The 23,471-nt window shown below is 47.6% G+C and overlaps 1 protein-coding gene across 1 annotated transcript in view; it reads right to left on the bottom strand.

Annotated features, from left to right (window-relative positions):
• The window catches only part of COL22A1 (collagen type XXII alpha 1 chain), a 332,005-nt gene that overhangs the window by 240,544 nt on the left and 67,990 nt on the right, over nucleotides 1–23,471 (bottom strand). Inside the window, exons 4-6 of the mRNA XM_008983195.5 lie at nucleotides 22,429–22,503; nucleotides 11,625–11,736; nucleotides 5,102–5,225 (exon numbers count right to left, since the gene is read on the bottom strand). Of these exons, the coding sequence (XP_008981443.1) occupies nucleotides 5,102–5,225; nucleotides 11,625–11,736; nucleotides 22,429–22,503 (311 nt within the window). The remainder of the gene's footprint in view (nucleotides 1–5,101; nucleotides 5,226–11,624; nucleotides 11,737–22,428; nucleotides 22,504–23,471) is intronic.

Here is a 23,471-nt window from a genome sequence, read left to right as displayed (position 1 = left end):
AGTACACTGGTGTGATCTCAGCTTACTGCAACCTCTGCCTCCCAGATTCAAGCAATTCTCCTGCCTCGGCCTCCCAAGTAGCTAGGATTACAGGTGTGCACCACCACGCTTGGCTAATTTTGTGATTTCAGTAGAGATGGGGTTTCACCATTTTGGCCACATTGGTCTCAAACTCCTGACCTCAAATGACCTGCCCGCCTTGGCCTCCCTAAGTGCTGGGATTACTGGCATGAGCCAGCAGCCAACCTGGTTGCTTTTAAGAATAAATGGGTATATTCTCATCCATGTACTCATTTTGTCATCCCTGCAGAATCATCCTGTGTGCCCAACAGGCAACATGCCAGGTGTCAGGAATGGAGCAGTGGGCTGCAGATACACTATCAGTGCACAAAGGTATGAACAGGATACAAGGCACAGAACATGAGTATCCACTGAGTGGATGAAAGGATGAGTATTTCCCTGTCTCACCTCTGCAAGGTTAGTCTTCATCTGCTCTAATATTCATGTTTTGCTCTTCCTTGTGGCTCCCTGCTCCCTGGGCCCTTTGGCTTCTCATTGAGCTTGGCCCATTGGAAGTCCATTGGCAAAGAGTCCAATGAGGGGGGAAAAGAGAGAGGTGGGGCATTTATTCCTCCCACCCCTCCTGGCTTCCCTGTAGCTCAGAGTAGCTTTGTGCCATGTTTATATAATTTATATCTATAATGTACCATTATATATAATCTATATAATTTATATAATGGCATCAGTTATATGTGTAAAATGTTTTATTGTTTTGCTAGTCTGCTGAGCATACAGGTTCTTTGGAAGTATTTCCTCCTTGGTGACTCTAGTACTCACCATCTCTTCCCTGTTCCGCTGCCCATCAGGCTCAAGTGGTAGCTTCCTCCTGTGGCTGATCCTGGGATGCCCTGGCATTTCTTGTTGGTTTCCTTAACACTTATCCCTTAGCCACATCAGCGCCCTTAACCCCAGTCAGTTTGCTACAGCACTCGTCAGAACTGTGTGCCCAGTGGGGGCTGTCCCTTGCCAGCCTCCATCTAAACCAGCTAAACCAGCTGTGTGACCTTGGGTAAGTGATTTAACCTCTCTACAGCTTCCTCATTTGTAAAATGGGACCAATAGCAGTGCCTATTTGTGAAGAGGATTATATAAATATCTATGAGAACCTAATTAATTAGATGAATTGTCATAAGGATTATTATGAGAATTATAATATACATAAAATATTTATATAGTATTATTTGCCAGGTACTGTTCTAAATATTTGCAATAATGAATTAAATAAGTTCACAGGCATCGAAGCAGTGAAGCCTTCCCTGATGAACACATACTCTTGGATTTGAAACTGGCCATCTGTTCTCACATCCCAAGATGTGATTTGTTGACTTTTTTCTTTTCGTTTCTTTTTCTTTCTTTTCTTTTCTTATTTTTTCTTTTGAGATGGAGTCTCATTCTGTCATCCAGGCTGGAGTACAGTGGGGTGATTTAGGCTCACTGCAACCTCCACCTCCCAGGTTCAAGCAATTCTGCCTCAGACTCCCAAGTGGACCAGAGGTGTGCACCATCATGCCCAGCTAATTTTTGTCCTTTTAGTATAGATGAGGTTTCACCATGTTGGCCAGGCTGGTCTTGAACTCCTGACATCAGGTGATCCCCCCACCTTGGCCTACCACAGTGCTGGGATTACAGGCATGAGCCACTGCGCCCGGCCATTAACTTTTTTCATAGCCCAGCCTCAGTATATGAAATTATCTTAAGCATGTCTTTTGTTCACCTTTTTGTCTTTCCTGCCCCATCCTTTTAAACAGGCACTTTCTCTCTTCATCTCTGTAACCCCCATGTCTAGAAGAACACATGGCACACAGTGGCACTCAATAAAAAGGTACTGAGGAGCCAGGTGCCGTGCATCACACCTGTCATCTTAGCACTTTGGGAGGCCGAGGCAGGTGGATTACAAGGTCAGGAGTTTGACACCAGCATGATCGACATGGTGAAAACCCATCTCTACTAAAAATACAAAAATTAGCTGGGCATGGTGGTGCACACCTGTAGTCCCAGCTACTTGGGAGACTGAGGCAGAAGAATTGCTGGGACCCAGGAGGAGGAGGTCACAGTAAGCCGAGATCAGCCACTGCCTTCCAGCCTGGAAGACACAATGAGACTCCATCTCAAAAAAATAAAAATAAAAAGGTACTGAATGGATGGAGGAATGAACAAATGAATGAGAGTCTCTGTAGTTAAAGGAAGGTGCCCACGTAGTGCAGGGGGATCAGCTATAGTATTTAACACAACCTGGGTTTTCTGGTCTCATTTTCTGGGCTCCACATGGCTTCAGTACAACAAGTAGGACCTAGGATTTATTTTTATTGCATCACCTCTTGTATGCTAGGAGAAGGGTAAAAAATAGAAAACTATGAAACCCTGCCTAATGATCTAATACTTGTAATACACAAAAATCTAATACTCCCATGATTAAACATTGTGTTCTATTTCACACGTTTGAGCCCTGTGGCCCTGGAACCTTCAGAGCTTCCTGGGGACATGGCTTCCCCAGTGTTTCTGCCTCCAACATGATATAGGGCAAGGGAGGGCACCCAGCAGTCCAGTGTCTTGAGTCTACCAATACTAGTAGTGTGACCTTGGGGAAGGCATTTTCTATGTCAGGTCCATCAGCAAATCCTACTGCTTCTATTTTCAAAATTAACCTATAACCTGTTTGTTTCTCCTAACCTCACTATCACAGCGGCATCTACACTTGCCTGGATCACTGCTATGTTCTTCTAATTTGTCCTCATATTTCTAGGCCTGTGCACCTCTGCAGAGTCTCTTCTCAAACAAAAAGTCCCTACACTGACCTACAAGACTTTTTGAAATCCAGACTTCTTCCACCTCTAAAACTTCATCTCTAACTAACCCCAATATGCGCGTGCTCACACACGCGCACACACACACACACCCAACTCTGCTCCAGCTGCACCGGCCTCCTTGCTGTCCCTTAATCATATCTGGAATGAGTGAATGCCCCTCAGTTTACCCAAATGACAAATGGGGAAAATGCCAGCTTTTAAGGGTGGTTGTAAATGGCAAATAAAAGCATGTGCATCTGTATCTCTAGATGAACTTCTTGATCTGTACATCTACAATGACTGAGTGCATGGGTCATGCAACCAACGCTAATCTACTTACAGATCAACTTCTTACAGCTCTTTATCCAGTTTTCCAGTGTCTAGCCAGTATTTCCCCAGAGCATGGAAAGGAGCATCATTGGCATTTCTGGCCACGGGCACTCAACCAAGGCTGGCTTAACAAGAGTAAATTTTTGGGTGCCTCTTTACACAGGAATCTCAAATTTCAAGACAGACTTCATCTCTGCATGGCTCTGTGGTATGGTGGTATTTCACCCCATTGCTTATTTTGACAGAGGGAGGGGAGGATGCACAACTGTCAGGGCACAGACAGCTCTGCAAATGCCGTGAAGGAAGAAATTCCAGACTGAGGGGGCGGTACAGGCCCACCCACAAGAATGTCATGGCAGGTGCCCAGTCCCACTGCACCGGGCCCTGAGAAAATGGAGATGCAAGACCTGTGCAATTGGAGATGGAGTGGGATGGGAACAGGGAGCGCAAAGGACTTCTCCAGAAAAGTGGCCTCTGGAGAAGAATCTCGACTTCTCCATTCAACCTCCCACACTTACAAAATCAAGCCTCTCAGCAGTTAAATTTGAAAATGTCTCTGCATCTCAGTATGACTAGGGATGTTATGGAAAAATCATTCAACAGGACTAATTGATCAGGACAGGCTTGGAACAGAAACCAGATGAGCATGTGGTTTAAAGCACAGATGTAGGAACCCGAATGCCTGGGTTTAAATCTCAACTCCTGCTCTTATTACCTGTGAAAAGGCAAGCAAATTTCTCAGCCTTTCTGTGGCTCAGTTTCCTCATCTGTATGATGCTAACAGTACAGAATATTCAGGGGGTTATTATGAATAATGAATGAATACTTGTAAAGCCCTCTGAACAATCCCCGGCTCCTGCTGAGAGCGTGAACGTGTTGATAAGCAAATGCATCTGAAGTCAGTTTTCAGTCTCAACCTGGGAGGGTGAGCTCACTGTTTGAGAGAATCTTGCCCTTTGAGATGGCAGGCCATGAGTGTGATTGCTGGAGTCCGATTGCTTGAGCATGCTTTTATTTTATTTTAGCCCCTAGTGAAAGTTTAGTCAGTATCTCCCAGCTGAAAGTGAGTAATAGTTTCACCCAGTTCATTTTTCTAAGAAAGGAGAAAGAAATGGTTGGTCTATGAACTTGATAACAAGAGGATCTGGATTGGGCAGAGAATAAATAGTAGTGTTGCTTTTATCTCAAACCAACAGATGGTGTTGATGGCTTTGAATTTCAGATTTGTCTTTCCTCACCGGACTGTGTGCTGTGGAGAGCTGTCCTAACTTTGTGGGAACTGAAAGCTGAAACACACCGGACCTGAGTAAAGACAGGACCCAGAGCTTCATTCAGAAGAAAACTGAAGGGAACTTCTCGTGATGAGATCTTATCACATATCAGGTGCTGTTCTAGATGCTTTACAGACCATTATTGATCCGATTCTTCCACCAACCATTTACTCTGTTTTCCAATATACAGCTAAGAAAACCAAGACCCAGAAAGATAAAGGAGCCCATCCCGGGACCCACACCAACATAGGGGTAGACACGAGACTTGAACCCAGGTCTGTGTGACCCCGAGCCAGTGCACTCCACTGCATCACAAAGCCAGGTCACTCATGCTGCCAATACAGCAGGTGTCACAGGACCGCAGAGCTGGCGTCCATCTCCTTGGCTAGGCCAAGAGTCTCAGAGGACAGGAACTCAGTCTTCTTTACCCCACCAGAAGGCCTGGTCCTATGTTATCATTAGGACAAGAAGCTGGACCTCTTGCATCTCGTGACATACCCCCTGCAGGTCCTCTGAGCCTCCATATGCCAGGCTCTCGATCTCTCTAGTCCCAGGAGTAAGAGCACTGGATAAAACACGGCGGGTGATGCCATCCCCACCATGAGAGGGAAACAGAAAGCCCTGGACGCTGAGATAAGGCAATGCTGCTCTTACCTGTGGGATGCCATACTGGTCGATGACCTGCCAGATATACCAGTCTTCCTTCCGAGATGTTTTCCTGAACCGGAAGGTTGTGACAAAGGCGTACTCATCAGGTAAACCTTGGGGGAACACATCCCTGGAGGAAAACAGAGACAAGCACACCAGGCTTGGCAATGAGAACAGGGAGCCAGTGAAGTGAGCCCACACACCCCACCAGTGATCAAGTCCTGCCAATTTGACTTCCTAAATATTTCCACCAGCCACCTTCCTGGCCTGTCTTCCCCGCCTTCTCCTTAGGTCAGGGCCTCAGTGTGACCTAGACCATCATCATGGCCCCCCAGGCTCCAGTCTCAGCACCTTCAAATCCATCCCTATGGTGCATCAGCTTCCATCTCTCCACCACCACCATGACTGATGACATCCACTGTAAATGCTAACTGGTCATGCCCCTAGGATCAAATATGGAGAGACTCCCAGCTTCACTGCTCCCTGCTGCATTGCTCCCCGACCAGGACAAATGGATGCTTCATCCTTCCCAGTGACCTGTCCCAGATGCCAGAATGCCATGGTCTGAATATTTCTGTCTTCCCAAAATCAGATGTTGAAATCCTCACACCAAGGTGATGGTAACAGAAGATGGGGCTTTAGGGTGATTAGGTCAGGAGGGCAGAAAGCTCATGAATGGGATTAGTGCCCTTAAAAGAAAGACCCCAGAGAGCTTGGTTACCCCTTCCACCATGTGAGAGTGCAGGAAGGTCTATGGAGACCGTGACCTTAGACGTCCCAGCCTGCAGAACCATGAGGAATAAATGCTGTGCATAAGACACCCGGCTTAGCTTACAGTGTTTTGTTGTAACAGCCAGAATAGATGGGGATGGAGCATCCTCTTCTTTCCCACAAGGCCCAGGTCCCTGCCTCGCTGTAGAGCCAGCCTCTCACCTGTGGGAGGCCTCAGCTTCCTGTTGCTCCACCTGCACCAGTCCTGGGGCTGCCTTTCCTCTTCCAAATTCAGAAATGAAAAATGCTAATTCCCTTCTGTGGAGGCTAAATCCCCCCACCAAGAACCAAGACCCAGTCCTTCAGTCCCTCTGTCCTCGGAGCACTCTCTGGCCAGCTGCTCTTCCATCTTCCTCTGTATCATGAATGGGAAACCCGGGTTCCCTCCTGCCTCTCTCATGTAAGCACAGAACCCTGCCACCCCAACCAAAACGCACCCCCACCAAAACTGACTGCACATCCCCAGCCAGGACCTGAGCAACCTCCCACTTCCTCCCTTTCTTCCTCTCCTTCCCTTCACAACAGAGTTCTGGGAAACGTCATGTACATCACCCCCTCCTTCTGCATCTCTCCCCATCTGCTCCACTCCCGGCCACCTGTCTTCTAGCTCTCCAGGCTCCCCACGTGTTCCTCGTGAGTTCCCTGGCAAGGAAACACTGACAAATCCCTGTCCCTCAGCACCCACTCAGGTCCCTGCAGTACAGCAGGCACTTCATGAAAGTTGAAGGCATGCAAACTTTGAAGACTGTCAACAGCCATTTCCATGGAGAAACCTCTTTCCCGGGTGCTAGTACAAGGCCCGGTAACTTTTCCTGGAGGACGCATACAAGACAACACAGATGTAGGAGCTACCCCATGCCTCGTAGGAGTCTGACCAGCATCCCTAGCACTTCCCCACTCAATGCCTGTAGCAACCCCTCATCCAGCTGTGACAATGAAATTGCCTCCAGATACTGCCAAAGGTCCCCTGGGGTTAGGGGTTAAATTTCTCCTGGTTGAGAACCACTGATCTATCCTTGACTTACATCCTATCAAAATGAAGGTTAGCTGACTTTTTCACAGTGTTTCTCAGATCCAACAAAGCACATACACATAGGACCTCATTTGACATACTAGTCTAAGATTAGGCAGGGTGAGGTGGCTCACGCTTGTAATCCCTTGGGAGGCCGAGGTGGGTGGATCACCTGAGGTCAGGAGTTTGAGACCAGCATGACCAACATGGAGAAACCCCATCTCTACCAAATATACAAAATTATCCAGGCATGGTGATGTGTGCCTTATAATCCCAGCTACTCGGGAGGCTGAGACAGGTGAATAGCTTGAACCAGGGAGGAGGAGGCTGTGGTAAGCCGAGATCCCACCATTGTACTCCATCCTGGGCAACAAGAACAAAACTCTATCTCAAAAAAAAAATCCTAAGATTTAATAAAAATAAATATATTTTGAGAGCTTAACACAAGTGCACCACTACTCTTTTTACATATTACCTAATTTCTTCCTCATGAGAATGTATAAAGAGGGTATTTCGATCCTCATGCTATAGCTGAGGGCACCCAGACTTGGAGGGGTTAACTCCATGCCATCTGGGTGGCAGAGGGAGACACACCTGGGACCTGCTCTCCTGTGCTCTTCTCTTAACCACCAGCTTACTGCACCTTAACAGTAGAGCCTGCCGAGGAGGAGCCAAGTCCTGCCCTTGTGGCTAGGGGCTGCCTCAGGAATGTACATGGTATTGACTTCCCTGCTGGAGGACGAGGTGGACTCTGTCTGGCCAGAGAGCCAGGAGGGGAAGCGGGGAGGCGTCTGAATTCCTGGTTCTCAGACTAGCAGATCCGCGGGGACTTTGTTTGGCTGTAGGACCTGTGAGCAAGATCATGATTCTTAGTTTACAGTTCCAGGCTAGGACATGATGGCCCAGATGTTCAAAGTCATTCTCTGAGCTGGGATTTCACCCAGGACCACATCCAAGTAGTAGGAACAGAGCCCATCACTCATAGCTCCTGGGCCTCCCTCAGGATTCACTGTCTGTGAAGGAAGATGGGACCTCCCCACCTGCATCCAAAGGCACAGGCTTTGTAGCCACAGATCAATATTTGGCTTTGTTTTTCATTTTCTCCTTTCTTTCTTTCTTTGTTTTGTTTTGTTTTCTTGTTGTTGTTGTTGTTGTTGACAGTATCTTTCTTTGTCTCCCAGGCTGGAGTGCAGTGGTGCAATCTCAGCTCACTGCAACCTCTGCCTCCCAGGCTCAAACAATTCTCCTGCCTCAGCCTCCTGTGTATCTGGGATTACAGGTTTCTGCCACCATGGCTGGCTAATTTTTTGTATTTTTAGTAGAGACAGGGTTTCACCACATTGGCCAGGCTGGTCTTGAACTCCAGACCTCAGGTGATCCACTTGCCTTGGCCTCCCAAGGTGCTAGGATTACAGGCATGAGCCACAGCACCCGGCCATTTTCTCATTTTCTTAACGAATCCAATTATGCTACTTTTTTTCCCCTGGACACACTTCCTTTTGATACCTTTGAAATACACACAGACAAATATATCATAAGATAAAGTACAGATTTATCTGTTAATGACCTTTTATTTCCCTGATTATAACTTTTGCTTAGGTTATACACACACATATATGGGTATATGTGTATATGTGTGTATATATATATATATACCAACATGTACATATATGTATCAGTCATTTTAATCAGGGAGAGAAAAAGATAATTAACAGAAAACATCTAAAAACAGAAAATAGCCAAATTCAATCTTTTCCACAAATAATAAACACAGCAGATATGAGATGACAGTGGAAGGGTAAAGGGTGTGGAATTAGAGGACTTGAGTTTGGGGCCAGCATCTGTTTCTCCTGAACTGTGAGGTGTCGAACAAATCACTGTCCCATTTAAAGTCTCAAATGCCGTAGCAACTAACTGAAAAGTGTAACACCTGCCTTGCTCACTTCATGTTGTCATGGGAAATACATTAGATGAGGTGTATCAATACCCTTTACATGTTAAACAGGCAAGAAAAACATATCAATATTGAAGGTGACATCTCTTTTCTTTATGGACAAAATTAACTTGCAAACTAAAATTTTATGCACGTGTGTTTACATTTCAAAGCATTCGAAATTAAAAGAATACTATCCTCTCTTGCTTTGCCAAGCTGATTTTGTTTGGGGTGCTTTGCCATTAAAACAAACGTGGGACCACACGGAAATTCCTCCTCTCATCCCTGTGCACCCTCCCCCCAAATTTTGGTTCATAGTAACACCCCCCAGCACCTGGCTGTGTGTGTAGAGAGCAATTCTCAGAGAACAGGAAGGAGCCCAAATCCACGACCTAGAATCTGGGTCCTGCTGTGTTCCACAGAGCATCGCCTGGATTCAGCCACTTTGCTCTTTGATCCAAGGGCCTCCTTAGAAGGTTTGCAAACAGAGAGGTCCTCAGTTACACCCTGCCACTAGATTTCAGTGACATTTGTTTCTTTGTTCTGTTCATTCTCTTGTACTTTTTTCTTAAAGTTCCTTGCGATTTTTTTTCTGCTTACAAATGGAGCAGGTGTTGAACTGGACATATTAGGCAAAGAAGTGAGGGGGAGTGAAGAAGGAAACAGAGTCTAGACTCTGCTCATCCCTGTGCACCCCACCCCCAAATTTTGGTTCATAGTAACACCCCCCAGCACCTGGCTGTGTGTTAGAGAGAACAACCTGGCTGTCTGGGAAGATGCCTCTCCCAGGAGTTGGCTGAGAGCGATAACTGTCCTCATTTCATAAAAATGAGACTCAGAGAGGAAGTGACTTGTTTCCATTCTTCTTCTGTAAAATTGCTCTTGGCATGCAGGCACTGTGAGTCATGGATAAAATGACATTAGGGTCTGACACAGTGCCTGGTGCATGGCTGGCACTCAGAGAATGCTCGCTGAATTAAAAAAACAAAAAGCCTCACACACATGCAGAAACCCAAACTCTATGAGCTAGCGTTGAAAGCCCGTTTTTGCCAGACTAGCATCTGAAAGAGCAACTCCTTACGGGCTGTCCACTCATTCATTCAGCAAATACTTCCTCATTTCCTACTCTGAGCAGGACTTAGGTGCCAAGACTGCAGGAGAAAACAAGACTCAGTTCCTTTCTAGGACTTCTCATTGAGCAGGGGAGAAAAGGCTATTACACAATTGATCAGGTAACTTCAACTTTACCACATTTTGTGCAGAAGTACAGATTGTGAGGAGGGTAGGTAAAGGGAAGGCCTGACTTTGGGGATTCCAGGAAGGCATCTAGAGAGCATAATGGGTGAGCATGCTTTGAAGGACGAGCAGGGCAGGTGTCTTAGGCAGAGGAAGAACATGAAGTAAGGCCTCCCGGTGGGAGGAAGGCGATCGGCAGAACCTAGGACAGAGACAGGAGGCAGACAGGGAGGCCTGGAGATGAGCCAGGAGACCACAAAGACAGGACAGGGCTGGGTCTCACAGGCCTTCCTCTTCCTGGCCTTTTAGTTTACTAAGAACAGTAGAAGCAATTAAATATTAACAGTTTTAAGATGGAAGAGAGGTCAGGTGACACAATATTGTCAGACGCGTGTGAACCAGAGCTACTCCATCTGAAACAGGAGTTGGGGAAAATGAGGCTCAAACCTATTGAGCTGTATTCCCAGATGGCTAAGGCTAGAATGTCACAGGATGACACAGGTGGTCAGCACAAGATACCAGTCATACAGACCTTGCTGATAAAGAGGTTGCAGTAAAGGGGCCGGCCAAAACCCACCAAAACCAGAATGGCCACGAGAGTGGTCTCTGGCCGTCCTCACTGCTGCAGTCCCCCCAGTGCCATGACAGCTTACAGATGCCATGGCAACGTCAGGAAGCTACCCTATATGGTCTAAAAAGGAGAGGCATGAATAATCCACCCCTTGTTTAGCATATCATCAAGCAATAACCATAAAAATGGGCAACCAGCAGCCCTCAGGGCTGCTCTGTCTATGCAGTAGCCATCCTTTTATTCCTTTACTTTCTTAGTAAACTTGCTTTCACTTTGCACTGCAGACTCACCCTGAATTCTTTCTTACACAAGATCCAAGAACCCTCTCCTGGGGTCTGGATTGGGACCTCTTTCCCGTAACAATATCAATTTGGTTTTCAAAAGACATGCCTGCCTGTCATAAAAAGAATAGAGCATTCATTTTAGTATCATCTTTAGCCCTTGACTGGAGACCCAATAAGTGTCAGGAACTGGACAAATCTTTTCATCATATCCTCCCAATAATGTTGTAAGGCAGGAACATTTGCTTCAGAGAGAAAACTGAGGCACAGGGGCATTGAGTAATGTGTAAAGCCAGGTACCAGTCAACACTGACGCTCAGTCTCAACTGGCCAAAGCCACTCCATGATTCCGGCGAACCCACGCCTACCACGAATGCAGTGTCAGGTCCTTAGCAGGTGCTATAAACTACTATACCTGTTTGTTATTTCATGAATGGATGGAAGAACACATGTACGAATGAATGAATGATTAACGCCAAATGTGCATGGAGAGATGGTTGTAGAAAGGCCAAAGAATCAATGAAGTCAAGGATAATTTGGCTACAAAAGCAGGTTAAATTCCCTGGTCCAGTTGTTCATCTGCTTCATCATGGGGCAACCTTACCAGGCACTGAGTCCATTAAAGCCTAGCGCGATGCCAAGTATAAAACTGAGGCTGCTGCGCCCCTTTCTTGTCCTTTCCCCAGGCACCCTGGGCACGTCTGGAAAGAGAAGTGGCCACTCACTCAGTACTTTGCACCACAGGGAAAGATCCCATCCGTACATAGGAACTGTGTGCTCCGTTCTCTCTCTTCCCCAAGATTTCCTTCACACTGAACAAATCCATCAGGTCAAAACCTGTTCAAAGAGAAAAGCTGGGAGTAAGTTTGGAGAAGGAAGAGTCTAAAAGACAAAGTAAAATCACAACCACTCTCTGCAAAGGCAGCCTGCCCATCCCACCCCGGGAGAACAGAAGCGGAGGGCATTGTTCGAGTGCATATTCAGAGAGAAAACACAAGCACCTGAGTAATGACATATACAGCTTCAGCTTCAACTCCACGAGAAAGGTGCAGGCGAATACGAACACTGCTTTCTCAAGAGAATGTGTGTGCATGTGCTTAAGCGTGAGACACGTGGAAGGTGTCCCGGCTGTGTGAGAGCTGCAGGGCCTTGGTGTTCACAAAGCCTAGATGTGTGCACTTCGTGCATGCAGGCTGGCTCTGTAGGCAAACAGCCACAGGGGGCTTTCCTTCCTGCAGCCGCATTTTTGCCTTGCATTTGGACTTTGCTTGGGTAATGGTTTGGCAGCTTTTGAGTTTCATGATTTTAAAGAGAGAAACATCAGCGAGGAATACGCTGTCTTCATGACACTGCATCATTTGAAAGGATTCTGCTTTGCTTTGTTTTTCCTTAGTTCAGTTTAATTTCCCTCTGAGAGGCCCTTATATGCATTGTCAATGTAAAGTAATGGAAAAAGCAGGGGCTTTGGGCTTGGGTGAGGGTCAAGGGTGAGGCTGGGTGTTTGATCCTGAGCAGCCACGTGTATGTGACACTGGGCAAGTCACATAACCCACAAGAGTCTCAGGTACTTCACTGTGGAAGGAGGGCACGGATGCCTATGATGCCTACTGGATGGGTGTCTGTGGCAACCGTGTGAGACCCTAATATGCGACACTCAGCGTATGATGACAAATTCACACGGTGGGTGTCTTTTTACGAGTTATTCCCCATGACCAGCAGCACATGCTTGTCCACATTCCCCCGCAATCGGATCCTTTTGCACACCAGGTTCTCAGAGGGGTCTGAAGACAATGCATCCCAACCCTCGCCTGAAGCTTCCTCTCTCAGACACTGGGGAAAGCTCCCAGCAGGTCCAGGGAAGCCTGCTGAAGGCAGGCAGCAGACTGAACTCATCTGTGCAACCCCAGAAATTATATACTTCTCAGTACTGGCACCTATCCTAGGAGACTTTCGGAAGAGTTCCTTACTGTCCCCAACATTCTAAGGCACAACTGAAAAAAGAAAACAAAACAGAAAATGAACCTATCTACCATCATGATGAAAGTCTCTTAGCCTCTTTTACCACTAAATTCTGCCCAAAAAGATTATCTATTCCTTCAGTACATGCTTTTGAAAACCAGGTCCATGCCACGTACTGTGTAAGAAATGTCGGGGAGGGAAGCAGGTAGCACTGACGCAGAGTTTGAGTGTTAGAACTGGAGCGGTCTGGGTTGTGATCCTAACCACCATGTCTTTGCTGGGTGGCCCCAGGCAGGTTGCCTGATATCTCTGACCACTGGTTTTTTTTTTTCATCTGTAAAAAGGTGATTGCTTTAGAATGTACCTCATTGCTGTGAGACTTAAATGAAATGATACAGAGTTCTTCCCACAGTACCTGACATACAGCAAATCACCAACAAAGCACTTTTTCTATTCACTGCTCTCTCATCACAACTGTACCATCCTCTAACGCTAAGTTCTGTTTATAGACACCATGTATTTATTCAGCAGATCTTTGTGAGAGTTTGCAATATGCCCAACCCTGTGAGCAGGGTTGCAGCAGGCACCAACACAAAATCCTGGCTCCGGGAGAACTGGAGGGGAGGCCGGAAAATAACGAAATGGACAGTGTAAGCATGCAGTACGATTTCAGGCATGGTCAGGGAGCAGGGCAGCACTAGAGAGGAGCCGGGCTGAGGCGACAGGGAAGGTACTCTGGGAGAAAGCTACAAGGCAGAGGCCTGTTCTGGCCCGCGGTGGTCTGGGAGGGGTTCTAAGCAGGGCAAGGTTGCTCTGGGATTGGAGCCCTGCGCTTTCTGGATTGGACCATTCCCAGCCCCGTGCCTTGTGGTTGGCAAGTTCTCAGAAAATGACTAAGAGCTGCTTTTATGTCATTTTTAAATAGCATGTCACATACCAGCTATTTAATGGAATTCATGATATCATGTTAAATAATGTTGGGTCTTTAAGATGGGAACAGCATTCAGAAGCCTTATTACGGATGGAAAAAGCACCCCTCCAAACCGTGCTTGTTTATACACACTAATGTGAGTGATTCAGCATCTCTGGAGACGGCTGATTTGTAAGAGGGAGCAGGCACCCACACTCCTACAACCGAGGTCCCCTGTGGTGTACGTGTTGACCCAGCTGAGAGACTGCCACAGGGCACAGGCTGAGTGAGGCCAGCTTCCCTCACCTGCCAGCTGCTTGAGGACAGGGCCCAACTTGCTGAGTTCGCCACCGTATTCCCCATCCTCGGGACCTGCAGGCCCGAGATTTGTCAAACTAAACACAGGGCCTCACTTTGAGCTTAACGCAGTCTTGGTACCTGGGAGAGACTGTATGGAGGAGAGTACACGCATCATGTGGGTCGGATACTCCTGAGTGAGTCCCACTAGTGAGCTGTGTGGCCTTAAGCATGAGCCCAACCTCTCTGAGCTTGTTTCCCCTGCAGTTTTATAAAATTGGGATAACAGTAGCACAAAGTAGTAGACAAGTAAGGGCAATGATAACAATTTACATGCAAATCCCTGTTCCCAACTTTCTCTCCCTGTCAGCTCTCAGGTAATTTACTCAATCTGCCTGGACCTGGAGTCTTCACCCATCAAACAGAACATTAAGAATAACCAGTTGGAGGAGGACAGTAGCTCATGTGTGTAATCCCAGCACTGTGGGAAGCCAAGGTGGGTGGATCACTCAAAGTCAGGAGGTCAAGACCAGCCTGGCCAACATGGTGAAACCCGGTCTCTACTAAAAATACAAAAATTAGCCAGGCGTGGTGGTGGGTGTCTGTAATCCCAGCTACTGGGGAGGCTGAGGCAGGAGAATTGCTTGGACTTGGGAAGTGGAGGTTGCAGTGAGCCAAGATCGCACCACAGCACTCCAGCCTGGGTGAGAGAGAGAGACTCCGTTGCAAAAAAATAAAGAAAGAAAAGAAAAGAACAACCAGTCATGATCAGGCCTGGACAGGCAATGGCCCTGCACAGTGTCTGCCTGTCTGCTAGGGTCAATACACTCCGGCTCTACTATTAGACATTCATGTCTTGGAAAATCACTCTGAGTTTTAAATGAGAAAATGTGTAGGAACAGCCTGAAATACTGCAGGTGCTCACTAAATGCTGGGTGCTCTAATGGATCCGTCACCCTGAATGAGAGCATGATCACTCCCCTAAACCCTCACAAGCTCTAGACAAACATGCGGCATGAAGAGGTGGGTGGGTCTCCCTGACACCAACATCCTGTGATCCCAGTTGAGTCACTTCCTTTCTGGACATCAGTCTCCTCATCTGTAAACTGGGAGAATGGGTGCGATCTGATCATCTGTTGCATTTTTAGCACCAAAAACTGTTGATCATATTTTCTCCAATTTTTGCCATGGCTGGAAAAAGCTCCAGTCAAACTGCATTTATTGTGTAACTGTTAATTTGAATGTGCAGTTTTATGCGGTGTTCAGTATGCTGGGAGGTGTGAGTTAACAGAACAGCCGTGGTTCCTATTCGAAGGCATGGGATTAATCCCAGGTAAAGGCACAATGCACACTGGGCATTTACAAGGTTTAACGCAGCCCAAGGCACTCTGCTCCCACACAGAGTTCCAGCTGGGAGACTGAGGAAGTTATCTGGTTTTGTTGAGCCTGTTTCTGTAACTAGAAAAATGGAGAGAATAATCTATTGCAGGGCTGTCATGAGACCCAAGAGTGATGATGGGATTAAGTACCTGGGGGAAAGCCAGAACCCAGGGCCTGCTCAGTCAACCCCACTGTCCCCACCTGGGGACCACAATGGGAACCTGTTGAGCCAAGTGAAGCTTGGTCCCCTGACAATAGCTCTGCCACCACCACCCCAGGGCCCCACCTCACTCACTCCAGTTATAAGGACCAGGCCTCCAGAGTGCATGGCTGGGAGTGGCTGCCACCCCTAGCAGGGAGGGAGTCCTGGGGAGTATCCCCAAGAGATCCTAAGTTGGGTGAAGCCAGTCAACTGTGAAACATTCACTGAATGCCTGCTGAATGCCAGTGAAAACATTCGCTGAATCCCTCTCCCTCATCTGCCCCACCCCCAGGCACTGCTGTTGGCACAGCCCCCAGTCCACCTGAGCAGGGAAGCAATGCCCCAGCGGCTGCAGTCTCAGCATTGCCTGGGGACAGAAGCCTCAAAAGTCCCCACAGCTCTGGGCTCCCAAACAGGCCCAGTGACGAGCAGCTGCTGAAACTGACTTAGCCCCATACAAGGGGCCTTTGACAACCCACCGGGCAGCCCCTGTACTGTGGCCCTGTGTCTGGAAGGTCCTAGAGCCTAAGGAGCCCCCGTAGTGGGATGGGCTGGTGCCTCTGAATGGGGGAGCTTGGCCACAAAGACCTGGAGGGCCCTGGAGCTCCAGGGTTACAAGAAACTGGCGCCAAGGTGAGGGGAACACAGCCTGCTTAGAACAGAAAGCCTGCTTAGGATCAGATGTTGTTTCACAGGAAGGCGGAATAGTGAAACAGGTGTTGAGGACAGCCCATTCTAGGTTCAAAAGTTGTCCCAGCCCTGGCCAGAGGCAGGAGGCGTCCTGGTGGCCTCCTCCTCAGTGATGCAAGGGTGAGGATGTGCCTTTCGAGGTTGTCACCCTTAGGGGCTCAGACGGCACCTGGGAGTTGTTGAGGTGGGAGCTGGGGGAGGGGGTCACTGCTGAAGAAAAGCATCGGCCAGTTTCATTGAGGGAGCGGAAGCAGGCTGTGACTTGGAGGGAGGAGAGCACCGCAGTCGGCCACACCGGGGTTCCCTTCCCTGTTCTCAGACTCAGCAGCTCCACGGCTTCGGGGCAAGTCCTCAGCCTCTTAAACCTCCATTTGTCATCTGCGCAGCCGCTTGAAGAATCCCATGGAGGTGAGTTCCCTGGAGGCTCATGGGGAGTGGGGGCTCTTACTCAGAGGAGGCTCACAGGTAGCCTCAGCAGCCCCCACACACTCACTGAGGGATAAGAGGGAGGGAGAAGGGCCCACTCTGGGAAAGGTGAGGGCTGGGAACTGCAAAATGAGCGTCTCTTCTACTCCACAGACCATCAAATGCCACTAAAAATTGACACCTTCATCTTCATTTCCCCTCAGCAGACATATCGGAGAGAATATATGAAATACACTTGTTTTCAAAAACCAAGCCTACGCTCTACTTTCTGTTTCCACTTTGATCGGTTTCAGTGAACAAAAACAAAGAGTTGAACACAGCAAAACTCAGAACAAGAAGGAATTAACTGGGTGGCAGCAAAGGGCACCAAAAAAAAAAAAAAAGATAAATTGCCCCAAATAAATAAGGGCTGAGAAGGAGAATAACAAATGTTCCTGAGGAAAGCGGGCTGCGATGCAAGGCACTCTGAGATAAAAAAGCAATTGTTTCATGCAAAATAGACGGGACACCTCGCTGAAGCCAGGGAGGCCACTGGACCACGTGGTGTCAGGAGAACATGGCGATGGCCCAGATCACTGGCTGCACCTGCTATGCCAGGCGCCTACTGTGAGCTCCTCACCTCATCCGGCAAATGTCGACCTGCATGGAATTCTGCTAACCCCCCAGGCTGCCTTAGTTCCTCTTGGAGTCTAGATGGGTCTAGGCGAGATACAGGCAGCAGCTTATGTGGCTGACTCCTTCAGTAGATGGAGAGCTCTTTGAGGAAAGGGATGATTTGATCTGTTTCTCCATCCTTAAAATGCCTGCTGCTTTTGCTGTTCCTGTTTGAACGTTTGTGGGTTGTTTGTGGAAAGAGAGAAGAAGAGACTGAAGGAATTCATAGCCTGCTATTAAGGGCCTCCTATGTGTTAGATGCTGTGTGGTCTGCTGAGATTGCAATCAACAGGAATCTGGGCTGCTGTGGGATGTCAGGACCCATGGTGAGGGCACACTGGCTGGGAATGGGGCAGGCTGTCAGCCGCATCAGGGAGTTTGGGTTTCTTTCTTCAGGCAATGAGGAGCCACTAAGGGCTTTAAAGTGCGGGAGAAATACCATCTGGTTTCTATTTTCCAAGGTTATTCTGGTGGCAGGGGATGGAGGGCAAGAAGACCAGCAGAGGAGGGGAGGTGAGATGAGGGGAGGTGAGGGGGAGGGCTGGAAGAAACACTTGAACTGGAGAGCTGTTTAGAAGGTGCCATGGACGGGACTTGGTGATTATCTGGATGGGGGGCCCAAGTGGAAAGAGAGAGAAATCCAGGATGTCTGTGGCCAAATTTGAGACCCACACATGCCTAACACATGCTTTAAGCACCAAGTAGCTGAACTTCTAGAAAAGTTGTGTAACACTTTTATTGGCTAGAATTTGCAGAATATTTGGTTATCAGATCTGAGAGGGACTCTTGAAGACATTCTGAAGGACCCACTGTTACATAGGTGAGGAAACTGAGGCTCAGAGATGTCAAGAGATTGGCCCAAGGCTTGCTGGCTGAGCAGCAGGGCCATCTAAGACCTATGCCTCCAATCTCCTGCATCTGTTTTCATCCTCATGCTCACAGATTCAGCCCAGATACACCCTAAAAATAGCCAGAGTCATTTATGGGAAAGCCTGGAGGTGAGGCTTTTAGCGAGTGCCTTTTTTCCAGAATAGAAAAGCTGTCCCTATTAGCCAATGGCTTTTAAACTGGCAAATCTGAGGCTCCATCTCTCCATAACTCCCTCTTCAGCCGGAGCATGGCTGGAGTAGGTTTTTGGGGGCAGTTATAATTAGAGGGGACAGTAGATAAAGCATGTTTTCTGTGCATTCAGAGCTGTACCAACAGGGTGTATCTGCTCTGCAGACTGAAGGATGTCCAGCTAGCACTGTGATTTCTTTTCCAGGGAGGCTCCAAAGAGGGAGGGGAGGCTTCAGGACTCTGGCTGTGGACTGACACAGGAGGGTCCATAATAGAAGGTCCCAGTCACCAAACAGACTCTTTGGAAGGATCCTCCACATATGTCATAGACTAAGAAATCTGTTCAAAGTTCCGCATTTTCATGTGCAAGTGAACATGTGCGCGCACACACACATGCGCGCGCACACGCACGCACACACGCACACACACGCACACACGCACACACACACACTCCTGAATCTTGCCTGCAAGAATCAGTTATTTATTTATTTGTTTGTTTATTTATCTATTTATTTATTTGAAATAGGGTCCTGTTCTGTCCCTCGGGCTGGAGTGCCATGGTGTGATCTCAGCTCACTGCAACCTCTTCCTCCTGGGCTTAAGTGATCCTCCCACCTCAGCCCTAATTTTTTTCATGTGTATTTTTTACAGAGATAGGGCATGTACCACCATACTTGGCTAATTTTTGTATATGTATTTTTTGTAGAGACAGGGTTTCACTATGTTTCCCAGGCTGGTTTTGAACTCCTGGGTTCAAGCAATTCACCTGCCTTGGCTTCCAAAAGCACTAGGATTATAGGCATGAGCCACTTTGCCCAGCCAGAATTATGCGTAAGTAGAAAATAATTGCTATTCTTCAGTCTATAAAATGACCAAAAAAGCTTTAGATTCATTCTGAGTCACAGATGATGCAGGCAGATTCATTTGTTCATTTGTCTGTCTGCCTTCCTTCCTTCTACCCTTGCTTTCTCCCTCCTTTCTTTTCTTCCTTCTCCCATCCATCTGTCAGTCCATGTTAGCCAGGATGGTCTCGATCTGTTGCCCTTGTGATCCACCCGCCTCGGCCTCCCAAAGTGCTGGGATTACAGGTACGAGCCACTGTACCCAGCCGTTCTCTATTCTTAAGACACATAGAAAAATGCCCAAGCATAACAAATGCTCTCAAACAGCTCATATGCTTGCAGGGGAAGTAGACAGGGAAGCAAATAATTATAATGCCTTCGGATTAGAGTTCTCAGAATAGAATAAAATACTAAAAGAGCCACTAATCACCCTGGGGGCGTCAAGCAGTTTCCTAGAGGTGACTGTTGAGTTGGGCTTTGGGGGATGAATAGGAGTTCACTGTGAGAATGAGGTGGGGATGGGCACACCACAGAGAGGACACATCATAGCCAAGGGGAGCACTGCATCTTTGAGGGCCAGCAAGCATTCCAATAGACTCGTGAGTAAGCTAGGACAGAGGCAGAACCTCTCCTGTAAAGTAGGAAGCATGGACTAGATTCTAGAAGCCAAGGAATCCAGGTTTTAGAAAGACACCACTTGATGAAGCGGAAGGAAGAAGGCAGTGCTGGAGACTGACATGCTGGTTACAGAGATGCTACCACACTCCAGAGGAGAGGCAATAGTGGTCTGGATGGGCCTGACGGCAGCAAAGGAAGTGCAATATGTATTTTTAACTCTTCCAGCCACCAAGTAGATGCAATGACAGGAAAAGTGCTGTGTCCCCTCTCTTGGGCGGCCTGTCTGGGGGCGGACAGTCTATAGGGGAAGAGTTCTGAATTTACATTACAATATAGCCTATTTCCCCCTTCTTATGGCAGGAAAAGAGACTAACTTTTGGCGGTCTGGGGAAGTTTGCCTGATTTTTAAGACACATATGAGTTTCATTTCTTCTCTCTGTTGAATCAGTTACCTAGAAATCCATATTGTACAGTCCAAGCTCCCAGATTGGCCACTCGATGTGGCAAAACAGTGACAAACGTGGACTTTGCTGAATGGTGATCGGAATGCAAATCCTGATTCCACCACAAACTCAGGCAAATGGCTCAATCTCTCTGTGCCTCAGTTTTTCCCAACTGTAAAATGTTCAACAGTGCATTTCATATAAAATACAGAGGACTGCATCTCATATGCTGTGAGGGTGGATGGGGAAATTCATGCAGACCCACGGGCACATAGCAAATGCTAGGGAGGCATTTGTTATTACTGTCATGATGATTCCTCTCTATGGATATGTGTGTTTGGTAATGAATTACACGGGGAAGGCTGCTGTGAAGGACCCACGGCTCCCAAAGCCACAGGTAGATAACGCAGCAAGGTAAGACTTGGCTTTGAAGGCAGATGTCAGTGAGAGAGGTCTCAGGGAAGAGCTGGGCAGACACGTTCACACTCCAGCGGATAGAAAATAGATTATCCGAGAGCCAGAGCCTCGCTGGGGATTACCAAGGCAACAAGCGGGAACGTTGAAGACAAACTGCCCAGAAGTTTCACACCTTGGGCAACGTATTGGGTTGGTACAAAAGTAATTGCGGGTTTGCTATGAAAGTTTTGCACAATTATTTTTGCACCGACCTAGTAGCTCACACATGAATATACTTATTTCAAGGAAATTAACAGAGTGAAGATGAAAATCGCCTTTATCTCACGTATTAGACAGATAAATGCTGACAGTGATGGCAACCCATTGAGCACCAGCTACACACCAGGTGTCCCACCTGAAGAATGTCACTGTCTTTGTTGGTTGCCTCTGAAAGTGCTAGTAGTTTATTGCGGAGGTGCTTGAGCAGGGAGTAGGGGCAGGAGTCAGGAAAAGAGAGCAGCTGATAGAGTATGGCATGAGGCCAGTTACCCTGGCGGACAACTGCCCCTAGGAAACTCTGGGAAATGGGGTCAAACATGGACCTCAGAATCTTCCCACTCAAGAAGGAGTAGCACTGGGGTATTTCTGCTCCAAGGATCACTGGTTAAGGGCTGCTCCTGAGGGGTGTTCACTCCCTGGCACATTTTCCCCACTGTGCACATAGGCAGAGCAGCCTTCCACCATTCCAGAAAAATCCCCCAGGCACAAGATGCAGATGCTGCCATCTTTAAGTCAGCAGAGCACACTGACATGGCGCAGTCCCTGGGATGCAAGCAGGGTCTCAACAGTGCCTCCCAAACACCTCGTTCTGACCTCACAAGGCTCCCTGCTAGGACGGGGACACAGAAGTGCTTAGAATTGGACACAAGATGATGCAGGATGGAGCGGAGGGACACCCAACCCAGGGGCATTGGCAAGAAGAGCAGCTGCTGTCCTGCAGTGGCTTCCTGGTTGGGAGTTGGGAGAGAAAAACACTTCTTTGCCATATATATTTAAAGTGCTGAGCAGGGTGCCCAGACACAGGAAGGCCTGGATCCCCATGTTCAGGTTATCGATTGGGATGGTGGGGAGCAGCCTCAGCCATCCCCGCATGCTCACAGCCTTCTATCTGTCATCTGCCTGACAGCCTTTGGCGAGACTCTGTGGTATTTCTTTTTGCTGCTGGGTCTGCAGTCACGTGTCTCTTTGTTCTCTCACCCATTGATTCACTCATATATTTATAACTCTGATTCACTCTCGCTTTCACTCCAAAACACATTTATTCATTCAGTCGTTTGCTCACTTTGCCAATCATTTGCTTACTCATTCACCAGCCCCTTTACAAACTCATTCATTCTCATGCATTATTGAGTGACTCCTATAGAATATCCACAGCCTGCCAAATGAAAAATGTGAATGTATGTTCTTTCCTGTTGGATGGTTCTTTGATGAGAGCTGCCACCTGCACGATTCAAACCATTTTATCAGGACTCTGGTGAAAGATGGGAACAAACACAGGGTCAGTGAGGCTGCCTCTGAACTGACCAGGGTCACGCTCAGGCCCAGCACATTGCACACGGAAGCAGGCATGCGTGGTTGCTGTTTTTCCCTTACCTGTGATTTCCTTGGTTCCTCCATTGGTGTGCTTAAAGCGATCTCCTTCTACACGAACACTAGGGCAGAGCACGTCTGAGGAAAGTAAGAGGAAACAGAGACTGATGAGAAAATGTGACCCATCGTCACTCTGTGAAATATGACAGCACACGAGACCCCAACCCGCCATGCAGCATGTGAGGTGGAGAAGATGCAGGGGCAGCTGGCGGCTCCGCACTCACTTAGGTTTTCATTTTCCCGTGTATTTGTTAAGCATCAGCTCGGCAAATACTGTGTTCTGCACTGGGATGAAACATGAACAAGGCTTTGTCCCTGTCTACAATGAATTCACGGCCTTGTCCAAGGAAGCCAGACACAGACATCAATATTATCAACACAGTGGAGTAAGTGATAGATACAGGTGCCCGCTGCTGGGGGGTTCAGGACACAGATACAATACCTAATCTAACTCAAGAAGACAGAGAAGCTTTCTTGGAAAGATTCTTTTTGAAAGAACAGTAAGATTTAGCCAGACAGACAAAAGACTGAAAGGTGATACAGGTAGAGGGAACCTCATTTTGGAAGGCATGCACATATACATGAAACCTCCAAGTCAGTAGGATGTCAATGAGATGGAAACTGTGTGCCAGGACAGATCAGAAAGAGGTCTCATAAATCATCTGATGGAGCTTCAGGTACAATTCCATAAAAAGGCAAATTCCAAAAAGGAAAACTCAGTTATACAAAAGTAATTAAGTCATACATAAAAAGTTATTATACAATATTACAAAAATATCTTAGAGTCTTCATGAATCCTCACTTTTAAAAAGTTGGAAGAAGGCCAGGCATGGTGGTTCACATCTGTATTTTGGGAAGCCAAGGTAGGCGGGTCACCTGAGGTCAGGAGTTCGAGATCAGCCCGGCCAACATAGTGAAACCTCGGCTCTACTAATAATACAAAAATAAGCTGGGCATGTTGGCATCCACCTGTAACCCCAGCTATTCAGGAGGCTGAGGCAGGAGAATCGCTTGAGCCCGCGAGGCAGAGGTTGCAGTGAGCTGAG

The sequence above is a fragment of the Callithrix jacchus genome, chromosome 16 (genome assembly GCF_049354715.1).
Source record: "Callithrix jacchus isolate 240 chromosome 16, calJac240_pri, whole genome shotgun sequence".
In the NCBI taxonomy this organism is placed as follows: domain Eukaryota; kingdom Metazoa; phylum Chordata; class Mammalia; order Primates; family Cebidae; genus Callithrix; species Callithrix jacchus.
This window is presented reverse-complemented; position numbering and strand designations above follow the sequence as displayed.